Here is a 13,706-nt window from a genome sequence, read left to right on the forward strand (position 1 = left end):
TTCCGGCAGCTTTGGGTCCCGTTGTTCGCAGCCCCTGCTGCTGAAGCCACACGGCACAGATGGGTTCCTGAGCCCTTCAGAACAGGCTGGCTTTGTTTTTCCTTGGGACGCCCTGCCCTCAAGCTAGCGGGAATCATTTATGCCTGAGCTGCTCTTGTGGATTCGTGTCTGGATTTCTTCTCTCTCCCTCTCTCTTGCCCAGGCCAAGCGAGCGTGAAATTCTGCAGACAGTTTATCTGATGATGCTGCCTTCTACTCCTCTCTCTACAATTAGTGCATGTACTTCAGTGCTGCAACATCGGAAGTGTTTGGGCTTTTTCTTTAATCCATGGTCACCACTCAGGTCTTCAATGTTTTGGTTTCTTTGGTGGTGTTTTTTGGTTTTGTGTGGTTTTTTTTTTTTCCTTGAAAACCCTCGAGTTAAGAGTTGGTACCACACTGCTCCGAAAATGTGGAAGGGAGTGCAAAAAGTTCCCTGTGTCGTGTTTAGGATGTGCGTTGTCATGGCCCAGGGGTGCACACACACACGTCAGGCTGCTGGAGGAGGACGGTCACTGTGTCTGAGTGCCATGACAGCCTGTGTCAGAAAAACTACATGGAACACACTTAGTATGTGGGGAAGGATTCGTGCTGCCTGGCCCTCTGCGGGGTGTTTTCAAGCAGTGCCTTTCCCTGGCAACTGCTGCAGTGGTAGAGGTGAGGGGAGGACTGTGGAAAACAAGGTGATGTTACTGCGACTTGGTAGATTTGGGAACAGAAGAAAACTTGGGAGAAAGTTGTGGGATTTTTATTCCCCCTCCTCCCCCCCACTCCCTTTTAAGGTTTTTTTCATCTGCAGTCAGCCTTCGTGAAGCCACTGAAGAGCTTGAAGCGAAATGGTTTTCTGATTTCCACTGTTAACTCCTGTCATAGAGGGCTTCTCATACTCTGCAAGGCAGATTTTAGGAGAATTTTATTGTTCAGAGTGACCAGCATATTATTAGGTTTAACTCAGGTGACTTAAGTGACATCACCACATTTTTAAACACTAAAAAAAGAATGAAGAATTTAAGCAAATGAAGAAATCCAGAGACAGTGGATCAGAGCCATTTTCATCTTTTTGAAGAGAACAAGAAAAAAAACCCATGTATAATGTAATAGAATTCAGTTTCTGGAAAGGGTAGTCAATCATCAGCCTACTATTATTACAGAGTCTTAAGACTAGAAAAAGAAAAAGGAGAAAGCAGAGTGCTAACAAGTTCTGACTATTTTTTTTTTTTTTACTTTTGGAAAAAAACCCCTCTCAGGGTCACTCAGCTGAGGGGGAGCCAAGCAATGGCTTTCAGTGCAGACACAGGAACAAAAGTGGCAGCTACAACTTCACCACTGACAAAAAAAAACCCACATTAATTCCCGTGAGTTATTTTTGTATGTGGAGATAGCAACGCTCCAGAGGTGCAAGAGGGGATGAACTTGCCATAAACTCTCCTGTGCTGTTAAATACAATGTGTTTATATATATATACACTATATCTATCTATCTATCTATCTATCTATCTATCTATCTATCTATCTATCTATCTATACTATATATATATAGTATAAGGATGTTATAGCAGTGAAAATTTCCTCACTGGGTTGTGCTGCCTGATTACATCATCAGTGGTTTTGGAAGTGCAAGAGATTAATTGCTTAGAAATTCCTTCTGGCACGGGGAGCAGCAGAAGGTGCATTTCAAATCTTTCCACACGCTTTTCTCCTTTCCCGTCTGAGCAGCTTTTCCTGGCTAAACACAGCAGCTCAGCCGTGATTCTCAGGCAGTTCTCCTTAAACCTCTCCACGAAGGAGACGGTTCCCGAGGCTCAGGGTTGCAGTCCTGGATCCCGTGTCCTGTAGCCGTTGCACAAGAGAGGAAAGACTACAATTCCCATAGTACTTCCACATACTGGTACTCCAGTGACATCAGACATTACATGGCTGAGACTGGTTGTAAAGCGAGGAGACCAAAAATGTAAGCTTGGTGTTTCTTTCACTTCTGTAGCAGGGCCTTTGGCAGTGTGAAGTCTTGGCTTACCAGGGGAGGATTTCGGTTGCTGCAGAGGTATTTGAAAGGTCGTGTGTATCCGAAGAAAACAGGAGGTGACATTTAAGGGGCAGGCGATTGGTGCTGTTTCTGTGGTGCTCAGCGACTCCTCTGAGCAGGGAAGAGCTGTGTGGGGTAACCGCTTGATGCCAGTTTTGTCTGGAGGAGCCGTTTTCCTTGCCCACAGCCCCAAACCCGCTGGCTGCTTTTTTCCTGCTGCTTTGGTCCTGCAGCTTCTAGGGGTGGAGCAGAAAAGCTGTGGCAGCCCGGCAACAGTTTGTGTGTGCGTGTAGGTGTGGGGCAGGGGGACCCGCTGCTGCTGCTGCAGTGCTGGTGGGTACAGCTGGCATGTCTGGGGACAGCATTTGCTGCCTCTGCTTCCCCAGTGGCGGTGGGAGGAATGCAGGCAGGGTGCTGGTGCTGGTGCTGACATCTCTGCGGGGTTGTCTGGGTAGAAGTTGGTTCTCTCAGCGGGATGAGGTTCCTGTGGGTTTTGTCGTTCTGCTTGGGACGAGGCTAGCAGCATAGGAAGCTTGGAAAACAAGCCAGTGGAGCAGTTTGTTGTTTGTTTGTTTGTTTGTTTGTTTTGCAATGTAATATTTGGTTAGGTTGCTGTAATGCTGTAATATAAAGTAAGTGTAATGATTACTTGGTAGGACACTGCCCGGCCTCTCAAGGGATCACATGTTGTGAGCACCTGGCAAAAACATCATACTCCAGTTGTCTCTCACTGAGTCTTCAAACAGGGACAATGAGGAGAGATTTAGGTAGTGTGTGGGAAACTTGGGAATACTTGCTGGTGTCCTTTCACTGAGAAATAATAACTTCTCAAGCAGGTAACAGATCCCCTTTTGTTTCTCTGTAGAAACAGTTTAGATGTGTTAAAAGGCATCAGGAGATGCCTCAAGTCTGCAGTCTTGGAGACCTCTACTTAGTGCATTGATTTCACAAAGTGAGTAGCTGGTCAAGTGGGACAGGTAGCTTTGTGGCTAATCTTGGTAGTTAAATGAATACATATTTCAATCTCTATAGAATGATATATAGTGTATAGAGATGCTTGTGCAGCTGATATAAAAAAATACATTTGGCCACACTTTGTTTATTTGTGCTGGTTTGTAACTTCAGAGAGGGGGTTTCTTATACATTCAGTAATTGATAATTTTGACCTTTTAGGGTATTCAGAAATGAATTTGGTATTTTGATTTAATGGAGTTCAAGTTGTGCTGGCTATTTCTTCTGCCAGACTGAATCTGGAAAAAATACTCACTTCAGTTGGAATTTTATGTTTCTAAACAAAGGTTTATACTAGAAGTATGTTTATGCAAATAATCCTGTGTTACTGCAATGTGTATTTGAAAGATCATAATCTACAATTCATGCACTTCAGCTGCATATGGATTAGTTGACTCTAAAGTGAGTGAAAGTTCAGTTAAAAAGTCTGTACCTGTTTGTTTAATAGTCCCTTGTGTTTCCCTGGTCTACCAGGAGATAATGGAGTGTGACACGTGGTAAGAATTGTAAGTAAAGGTGAATATATAGAGGTACCTGGTATTGAATGCACTTCTATTTCCATGGAGCTCGCAGTGCACTTGAATTAAGTTACTCAAATACTTAAATATATATTTGTTGACTAGATACTGAGCTTTGCAGGCTGTAGCTGCCTGTCACCACCTTGGTAAAACTTCTGGCAGTCCCGTATTTGAACTTCTGGATAATGTCATGTTGCAGCTGATTTGTGCTTGCTGTTTTTGAAACTGGTGACTTCATGTCAATGTTTAGTCAATAACTGGTTTTTTTTCATTTAGGAGTTAGGGTTTTATGGCTTTTATAAACAAAACCCATCCTCTGAATCTCCAGAGTAAAGGCAGGAGGCTTCATTTTTGTGTGCAGAAGTACTTGGAAATAGTAGGGCTCTGATGTTCAAGGCATTTTGTGGCTTTTGACCACAGTTGGAGGTTGTAGATCTATAAAAATCTATAATTAAAAACTATCAGTAACTTTTTTTTAATAGTTTAGATGAATTGCAGATCAGGGCTTTGTTTCTAGGTTACCTGCTTGCAAATTACTCCTTGTATTTTCAAATTAAGCAAGAATTGTAGTAAGTGGGGAGTTTACAAATACAAATTTCAGAAACTACTAACTTTAAGAAGGCTGAAGTGATGAAAATTGCACAGTTCCTGATGGATGAATCTCTATCCCGTGGTTTGTCAAGTACTTACTATGCTTATTTTCTTGTCATTGACATTCTATGTTTAAATATAAATGTTGCAGAACTGTTCTGTATGTTTGGGGTTTTTTGGCTCAGGAAAAAGTACCTGACAGAGGTACTGGCATTCTCCGCCAAGGATAATGCTTCATGAAATTGGAATTGAGAAGCAGTTGGGAATCTCTTCCCATGGAAACTGTAAACCCTCAGGTACTGTAGGTGGAAGTTTACAGGTTCTCCTCATGATCTTTAAATATTAAGGTAGTGGTGGAAATCACCTTTTTCTTTCTGGAGGATAAAATGTGCCATAGCATGGAGAACTGCCCAACTGGGACTTTTCTACAGTGGCATCAGGGTGTGCACAAATGCACACTGCATCTCTCTGGAAGTGCAGTATAAATCCACCTGAAGATAGTGTTTGTGTTGCTCTGCAAAGCAGACATTCAGAATGTCAAAATTTACTTTAACCATTGAGCAATAATTCAAAGTTGTTTCGTGTTTACTGTGGCTTCTGCTTGATCAGTGTGAGAAGACTGTGGAAAGTGTGTGTGTGTCCACATAGGCACATACATGTGTATATGGGGAAAACATTGATGCTCTCCTCACCAAGGGATGACAGGTCATGGGGCAGAAGACAACAAGATCAGTAGGGTGACTATGCATGTGCTGGGGGGCTCACAATGCCAGGTTCAGTTAAAGTGTTAACTTCAGAAGGTGTTTGTTGATAGGAAGAAGAGGGGACATTCCACTCCTAAGACAGACCAGGGGGATTGCTTTTTTTGGGATATTGAATGGTGACGTTGTTGAGTTGTCTGTCATTTCTCAGGTAAGCTTTGAGCCATCTGGAATGGACTGGAGCTGGGGGAGAGGTGGATGGATGTCTCAGTGATGACAGATTTCTGTAAACGCTGTGGCAGCTGAGAGCCTCCCAGAGGAGAGATCCGGATCAGTGTCCTGGCAAAAAGACTTCTGTGTGATTTCAAACATTTGGTGTGTTTGGCTCATCCATTCACGTTACAGTGGACTCTTAGCTGGATGGGAGAGTCTGAGAGGATGTGGTAGGGAAACTGCTGCTGTTGCAGTGAGTTTGGGATAGGGCAGGGATGTGCAGGAAGCCAGTTACCAGTCTTCCCTGCTGATGGAACAACTTGTTTCCTTCTGGCGTTGTGCTGTGGTCGTTCGTCTTTTTGCCTAGAGTTCTTTTTTTGAATAAAGTTAGTAGAGGAAAAAAACAACAACAACAACAACCTTAAAAGTGTTTACAAGTCTCCAGGACATGATATTAAAGTACTCAATGAGAGCTTTTTTGTTTTGTGCTTTGTCAATTCAGTGCAATGCAAGCTGGCAGTGCTTCTTTCACAAAAGCCTTGGCTTCTACCAAAGCTCTAATGGAGCACCCTCTCACATCCTGAAGATATCCCAAAAGACCTTTCTAGGAATGAATTATTTACCAGTAGTGCAATAAGCATGTGTTTATAACGACCCCTAAAAGCTAAGTAACAGCCATGGAAAGTTACCATTGAAAATCTGTTTGTGTGAGGGAGGGTGTCTTGGCTGAGTCTCAGAGGTGGCACTTTTACCTTTTTTGAACAGCTGTGTAAATGTTAAGCTTCAGTTGTACTCATACACAGGTTGTGAAGCCTGATGCAGCACCTGCAGTGCTCTGGATGTTTCCCATGGTTTGAAATAGTTCCTATTTTGAGAGATTAAAATAAAGTGGTGTTTGGGGTTTTGGATATCAGCTAATGCTTTGTGAAACCCGCTTCCAAGTTGCAAATAGTCCCATTGTGTCACAGAGGTAGTGATTAGCCAGATCATTAATGGGTTTCATGAAGTCTGCTCTGACAGAAGAACAGCTAATAAATCACAAATAGTTAAAGGATCAGTAAAGGTTAGTGGCTTAGACATACATTGACTGAACAAATCACCGTGGGTGGTATAAAGATATTACTAGTCATCCCTTCTGAAAGGAAACTGTTACGAAATTAGCACCAAGGAGCAGCGGTGTGCACCTGAGTCATTGCATTGTGGAGCCCACTGTCTTGGCTTAAATACAAGGAGCCTGATCTTCCCAGCTGTGTGGGCCACAGAGCTTTCTGTGGCACTGAGAGTTGTATTGCTCCAGCTTTTCCCTTGCAATCCAGCTGGTGGATTCTGCATGCTCTGAAGACCAACTGGTGCAAGAGCAGCGAGCTTAGCGCTTCCCACGAGTGTTGACACACAGGATCACAGAATCTGCTGAGTTGGAAGGGACCCATCAGGATCATCAAGTCCAACTCCTGTCCCTGTGTAGGGCACCCCAGGAATCACACCATGTGCCTGAGAGCATTATCTAAAAGCTTCTGGAACTCAGGCAAGCTTGGTGCTGTGACCACTGCCCTGGGGAGCTTGTTCCAGTGCTCGACCACCCTCTGGGTGAAAAACCTTTTCCTGATACCCAACCTAAACCTCCCCTGAGCCACCTTCCTGCCATTTCCCCAAGCCCTGTTGTTGGTCAGAGGAGGGAAGAGATGGGGCAGGTCCTGATCAGGACCTTCCCTCAGGACCTGCCCCATCTCTTCCCCTGGTGAGGAAGCCATAGACTGCAAGAGGTCACCTCTCAGCCTCCTCTTCTCCAGGCTGAATAATCCCAGTGACCTCAGCCGTTCCTCATAAGACATCCCTTCCAGACCCTTCACCATCCTCGTGGCTCTTCTTTGAACACTCTCCAATAGCTTGATGACTTTGACTGAACTGTACTGCAACCCAGACCTGGCTGCAGACTTTCTTGTCTGTCTGAGCATATTTCTCTGCTGCACAGTGATGGAAAAGCTACAGGAAACCCATCGACATTGATTATCAGAGATGAGTTATTTAATTCATCCAACTCTTAGCCTGTTTCCAGCAGGCCCTTGGAAAAGAGAAGAGCAGGGACTTGACTGTGGGTTGAACAGATCATTGTAGTGGAATTCAGATTGGACATCAGGTTAGGTAAATTGTTAGTTCTACCACTCAGCAGGTCAGAGTAGGGCAGCCACTACTGGATGTGGATATCTAACATAATCCTTTTACTGTAGAAGAGCAGGTGCATTGTTAAGTTTTAAGAATTTATCATAATATGACTGTTGGACACTTTATCTTGATGTAGCTTAATCATAAAAGCAGCCCCTCCCTGATTGTTTCCACCAAGGAAAGCTTTGTGGCAGTGAAGGTAATGCCTTTATTTGTGCAGAGCACTGACTTTTGCTGTGTCATGTAAAGCAAATGGTTGAAGTTGGAGAAAAGGGACATGTGCAAAGTGCAGGTGTGAGAGTAGGCAGCAGCAACTTGATAATCTGCTTTTCAAGAGAGAAAGTATAGAAGGTTATACTGTAATGGGCTTAAATGGATGAGCAGAGGAAAGCATTTAAAAATCAGCATGTTATACTTTGAGTGCTCTTGGGAACATGTTTTTATCACATCTGGTTTTGGGTAGCCCCGTGTGGCAGGAGCCAACCTTGCTTTTGCTGTTGGGAGAAACTGTAAGTCTGAAGATGAAGTGGAACCCTCCAATGGGCACAGTCCCAGGTATTTGAGGGTCCTGTGGTGTGATGGGGGTGGATGTTCAGTCTGTGGCAGGTGTGTGCTGTTGACCAGGATCATGGGGTGAACATGACGTGGTGGATGTGGACCTGTGTGATGTACCTGTGTGACAGGAGGAAGCTGAAGAGGAGTCTGGCTAGGCAGGGTGCCCCTGAGTGCAGCACAGAGCAGCGGGCTTACCCCTGCTGGGACTCCCTGTGACCTGTGGTCAGCAGCTCTCCTGTCTGCTGAGCTGTTCTGTCCTGGGGGATCTCATGGCAATAAAGCAACATCATCATTGTGCTGCAAGTGGGTGAGATGTGGGTGGCACTGGAGAAGCTGTGGGTGGTGGGAGGGGGAGCTAGAAATGAGTTTCATACAGAGGAAGTGCAGCTTTGACAGACGTGGTAATTATTGTTGTTTTTTCTCTTGTTAATTGCTCTTAAATAGGCTAAGTCTGTCCTTAAGAATCTAAGTTTCTGCTTGCGTGGCAATGCTGCACCCTTCAGAGAAGAGGACTTGTTTACTGGTAGCAAGGACATGGTCAGACAAAGTACCACCCCTCGTCGTTACAAGTCACGGGTGAGTCCAAAAAGTGAATTTGCTTAGGTAAACAGAAGTAAATAGTTGTATGATGTGTTGGATTTTCTAACTAAATATATTGTATAACCACGTAACAAAAAAACCCCAAACATCACCTGAAGGGAACGCTACATTACAGATGGAGCAGCTCTCAGTACAGGAGAGTAATCCTCTGTTCATGGAAGTCATCAGTTTCTCCTCCAGTCTGGCTGTGCCTCTTGTCAAGGGCATTTGTGAAACCACAAAGTCTTCTGAAGAGCAGCTGCTGGAAGTTACTGTGGACAAAAAAATAGTCTTAGATTGTATTAAATTAATGCATTTAGATGCTGGTGTTTAAAATAAAATAAATGGCCCAGTAGCCCAGGAGTGTTCTTAATGGTAACTGGTCTATGGAACCCATCTATTGAACAAGCATCTCATAAATGTACTTCTCCCCTCGTGCCCCACCTTAAGTGGTGCTCTTTGATATGATTTTGACCCAGCTCCCTCAGAGAGATCTGACAGACTCAATTCCTTTTTCTCAGAAAAAAAGTTTCTTAATTCTTTGTCTGCTGAAAGGAACATTTCCCTTTGGTGCTGCACTAGGCCTTTTAGGTGGTATGAAATGGGGATTTAGAAGGAAGCTTCCAGTAATCTGCCATTTCTATGGTATTCTTCCTGATATTAAAAGATATCTGAATAACTTGCCTGTTATCTCCTGTGGGTTTAGTTTTTGACATATCTCTTTCAGCTGGGATATGCCAAAACTTCAGCTGGTTGGTTTCCCAGGTAACCCTAGGATTCAGATTTGTTTGTTTTTAGTAGTTTCAGAGAATTACTAGCAGTGCATCCTGACTGGGTTAACCAGTTTCAGTGTGCTGTAGGGTAAGATGGCTGTAGCTGGGAGTTAGGAAAAGGCAAGAAAGCTAAACAAATGCTTTTTCTTATCTTTGCTTTATCTTACCAAGAGAAACAAGAAATAAACAGGAAACATTTATCCTGCCAAGAAATCAGAGACAAATACACTCAGTATAGGGATAATAATACTGTGCAGTGATGTTGTGTACTGTGGTTATGGCAGATGTTTATAAAAAGCATCTGGGAGCAATGGTCTGTAACAGTGAGTTCCTGCAGTTTTAGGTTGACAGGCTGTAAAAGGCTTTTTCCTAGTTTAGCTCAAGTGCTTTTTGGTAAATCAAGGTATTTCTGTCAGATGGGACTTTATGTATAGGTCAATAAAAGTAATTTTGTCTAATTCTATAATGAAGCAAATCTTTAGCTCTGATTTATATTATTTTGAGCTTATAATATGCCCTTTCAGAGAGTTAGTCTGATGTAAGCCATAGACTGTTTTCCCCTCCAAACAGGAGGAGAGTGAAGCCTTGTTGAGTTTATTTTAGTCTGTGTCCTCTAATTCTCTAGTTCAGCAGAATTCCCCAGATAACACAGCATCCCTGCAGGCGTTCCATAGCATTGCAGAATGTAGTGGTCACTAGGAAAACCCCTACAACTGCTTCCACTCTGCTCGAGGGGCCTTCCCTGCTCTGTCAGCAGCAATTACCATCTCAGAATAGATGGCTGCAGTCTTGAACTCTTTTCCGTACTTCGCTGGACAGCACACAAAACATTTCCAGTAATGAAAAACATTATTGGAGTCTTCAGCTATTCAGAGTGCTGTTAAATCTTTGGACAAAGGATTTCTAGAAGGTCACAGATCTGTCTTCTAGCTGCCCATCTCAGGCAGTGCTGGTGAGACAAACCTCTTTCTGCGGGAAATGTGCCTGGTGTCAGTGTCTGAAGGTACAGTGGGGACACACTGGCACTTCTGTGCATCTTCTCTCCTGACTGCACAAGGTCCTGAGCAACCTGCTCTGAGCAGGAGCCTTGATTCCAAAAGTCCCTTCCAACCTGCTCTGAGCAGGAGCCTTGATTCCAAAAGTCCCTTCCAACCTCAGCTGTTTTGAGATCTCTGCCATGCAGGATCCTCTATTCCCAAAACAACTTACTAATTATCAAGTCCTTTACCAAGATTTCACCTGCATCTACGTGCCTGGCAGCTGTGCTAGCTTGGCACTTGATTGAGGGATGGGAGGAGAATGGGAAGAGCAGGGAGTTAGAGGGAGTAACAGCTTTTCTCAAGGTCTTTGCCCTCACTGCTTGAGCAGTGAAACCATCCACATAATAGCAGCAAACCCTTAGCAAACAGCCTGGGCAAAGCAGAAACACAGAGAGAAAGGCAGCAAAAAGTGAGGCAGTGTGTAGTGGAGCATGGGACTCTTATCACAGCTGCCCTAACAATATCAGTGCCTAATAGCTTTGATACTATTTAGTTTTCATATCTATAGCTGAAATGTTAACATTACACTGATTAAGTTCTTCTGTTTTGGTTCTCTTTAAATAAACTTTGGAAGAGCTGTATGAAGCTTTTTGGAAACAGTGAATATGTTTTTGGTAAATGCTTCAGTTTGCTTACTCCTCAGTTGTGATGAGCTTCTTGCAGAAGTTAAAAGCCCTTAGATGTGACTTAAGTGTCAAATATCTTGGAAAAAGGTGGTTCAGTTTCATATGCAGGTAGGGAGTTTAGTACATGCATGTTCCCATTTTGCAGGAAAGAGCAGAAGCTGTGTCTTGTTGTGCTTTGAAAGAAGAAAGATCATCAAGGTAATGTATCTAGCTTTTAGATGGGACAAGGCTTTATCTAGGGTACATGAAGTACCTTCTCTACTGATCTTCAGTCACATTGTCCTGTACAACTCACATTAGCAGTGATTAATGGCTCTGGAAAAAAAAAAAAAGATAAATCCATTAGTTACAGATCCTATTTTTAATCTATGCAAAACTATTTTATACTCTAGCCAAGGAGCTTAATTTATCTCTTGTGTGTTGCTTTGTAAGTCAGCTAAACAAGACTGGGGCCCAGGCTTTGGCATGTGCCTGTTGATAAATTGTTGCTGAAGTTTTGGCCTGAGCAAGCTACTGCTTTCCTAAAGGATGCTTGTGTGTGGGTCAGGAGTAATTTGTAGCAGACAGTGTGGATACCACCAGCTTCCTTTTCTGCAGGTCAAGAATGTACCTGTAGCACACAAGCACTATGGTGCCATTTAGTCCCTGGGCCAGGGAGTTGTTGTCTCTTATTAATGATAGTGACAGTGTGTTTGTATGGAGTGTTACAGAATGTGTGTCTAGTCCCTACAGGGTTATAGTACCTGTGATTCTGTTTTTTAATAGGGATGTTTGGGTGTGTAAGACATGTTTATAGCAACTGATAAGCCCCCAGTGTAACCTTTTTTTTTTTTTTTTTAATTCAAAAAGTTCACCTAAGGGTTGTTCTGCCCTGCTTGTTGTAGGAGGACACTTGTCCAGGTAATATTTCTTTACTGCTTTTTCAGACAAGACCCAGGAAGGCAGATCTTCCAAGTCCATGGCAGCTTTCACTAAACCAAATTCCAGCCCAGGATTTATAGTAAGCAAGATTTTCCTTCTCTACTTTTGAGAAGAGGGGAGAAACAAACCCTAAATTTACTTAGCTTTTTTTTTTTTTTTTAAGAACAGGGCAAAAAAGGGTGGAATGATCAATATTCAACTTTTGTGCTTTTATTTATATCTAATAACTTTGGAAAGCTCTAGCTGTAAAAAAACTTTTGAAGTGTCTCTAGAGAGACTGACTGCATCAGGCTGGATTCAGACAGTGTTTATTTCCCTTAAACCTTCTGTTTTCTGTTGGCTTGTTCAGGGCTTCAGAGGTATTTCTCCAGTAGCAAGCACCAACCTCACAGAGCTGACAAGTATGACTCCTAGTGACAATGCAATTTTTACCTCCGATGCAATAAAATGGGAGTTTAGTGAGTCAGTTTAAATGTTTTTAAGAGGGCCCAGTCATCATTGTAGCACCACTTGTTCCTTTCAGGTTGTGCTTTTTAGCCTTTTCAGGATTTGAATGACTATGTGGTTGAGATCCCTCTGCAGTTATTCAAGAAGGGTTTAACAAATGGTTGCATTTGTTGGATCTAAGACTAGTTTGACCATCCTGATGAAAGAACCTTTTTTTTCCCTTGGCTTTTTGTACCTATTCCATCTGTATTTACAACCACCATTGTGACAGAAGTTAATTGTCAATTTTATCTTCAGAGTCCTAAAAAAATTCTGGCTTTCCATCCGTGGCAGCCAGGTGTTCAGAATTCAGCCTGTCAGAGTGAGCTAACTGCTTGGTTGGTTTTTTTTGCAGTACATTCAGAACTTCTGCTGCTGCCAGGCTGCACACAAAGGGCATCCACCAGCAGCAGTTCTTTACACTCCTGTTAAGATCCTAGCACTGTGTCTCTCTGTTTGTAACAAGAGACTTGGAAAAATGGACAAACCTGCCCAGCAGGAGGGCTTTGCTAGAGGAGTGACCTGCATGACATAATCTTTTTTATTTTAACTGGTTGGTTTTGTTGAAAGCCTTTGTGGCCAACACATCCATCACAATCCTGCCCCTCTACTTGGGCTTGGTGAGGCTACACCTCCAGCACTGGGTACAGTTTTGGGTGCTGCAGGATAGCAAGGACATGGAGGTGCTGGAGAGGGTGCAGAGAAGGGCAGCTAGGCTGATGAGGGGTCTGGAGAACAGGTCTTATGAGGAGAGGCTGAGTGAGCTGGGGCTGTTCAGCCTGGAGAAGAGGAGGCTGAGGGGAGACCTCATTGCTCCCTACAACTACGTGAGAGGGGCCTGTAGAAAGGAGGTGTGTGTTGGCTTCTTCTCCCTGGGAACCAGCAATAGGACAAGAAGAAATGGGGTCAAGCTGTGCCAGGGGAGGTACAGGCTGGATATTAGAAAAAAATTATTCACAGAAAGAGTGGTGAGACATTGAAACAGGCTGCCCAGGGAGGTGGTGGAGGCACCATCCCTGGAGATGTTCAAAACAGGGGTAGACATGATGTTTCATAAGATGGTTTAGTGGTTAGGGGTTGTAGGGTGGATCAGCCAGAAGAGAAAGGGGAAAGCTTAGGGGTGAGTGCAGTTGCCTTTTGGGAGGTTACAGAGAAGGTGTTCCAGACTGTTTTGAATACCTTTTATTAAAAAAAGACCACAACAGATGGTAGAAAAAATTGCCTGGAGGTGAAATGTTGGGATCTCAAAACTCAACTGGGCAAGTTTGAGTGACCTGATCTAACTGGGTTAGATCAGAACCCCAGAGGTCCCTTCCAACTCAGAGCAGGTTTCTGATACCTACTTAAACCTTTCTCAATCCCAGGTTCTGCTCCTAGTTGAGCTACCTCACAAAGCACAGCTTCCCATGTTATTTAGATCTCCTATTGTTTATCTTTGGATACTTTATCTTTAATAGTCTTTTCACTT

At 43.4% G+C, this 13,706-nt stretch overlaps 1 protein-coding gene across 2 annotated transcripts in view; it reads left to right on the plus strand.

The window, feature by feature from the left end:
• Positions 1-311: 311 nt before the first annotated feature.
• The window catches only part of LOC127381684 (meiosis-specific coiled-coil domain-containing protein MEIOC-like), a 30,464-nt gene continuing 17,069 nt past the window's right edge, over positions 312-13,706 (plus strand). The window contains exons 1-2 of one of the 2 annotated variants that reach the window (XM_051612332.1): positions 312-331; positions 8,258-8,389. In XM_051612332.1, coding sequence (XP_051468292.1) covers positions 329-331; positions 8,258-8,389 — 135 coding nt within the window. In that variant the 5' untranslated portion in view covers positions 312-328. Of the gene's footprint in view, positions 332-1,946; positions 1,990-8,257; positions 8,390-13,706 lie in introns of those variants that run through there. The other variant, XM_051612333.1, reaches the window with a different exon arrangement.

This window comes from Apus apus, chromosome 2 (genome assembly GCF_020740795.1).
Source record: "Apus apus isolate bApuApu2 chromosome 2, bApuApu2.pri.cur, whole genome shotgun sequence".
NCBI lineage: Eukaryota > Metazoa > Chordata > Aves > Apodiformes > Apodidae > Apus > Apus apus.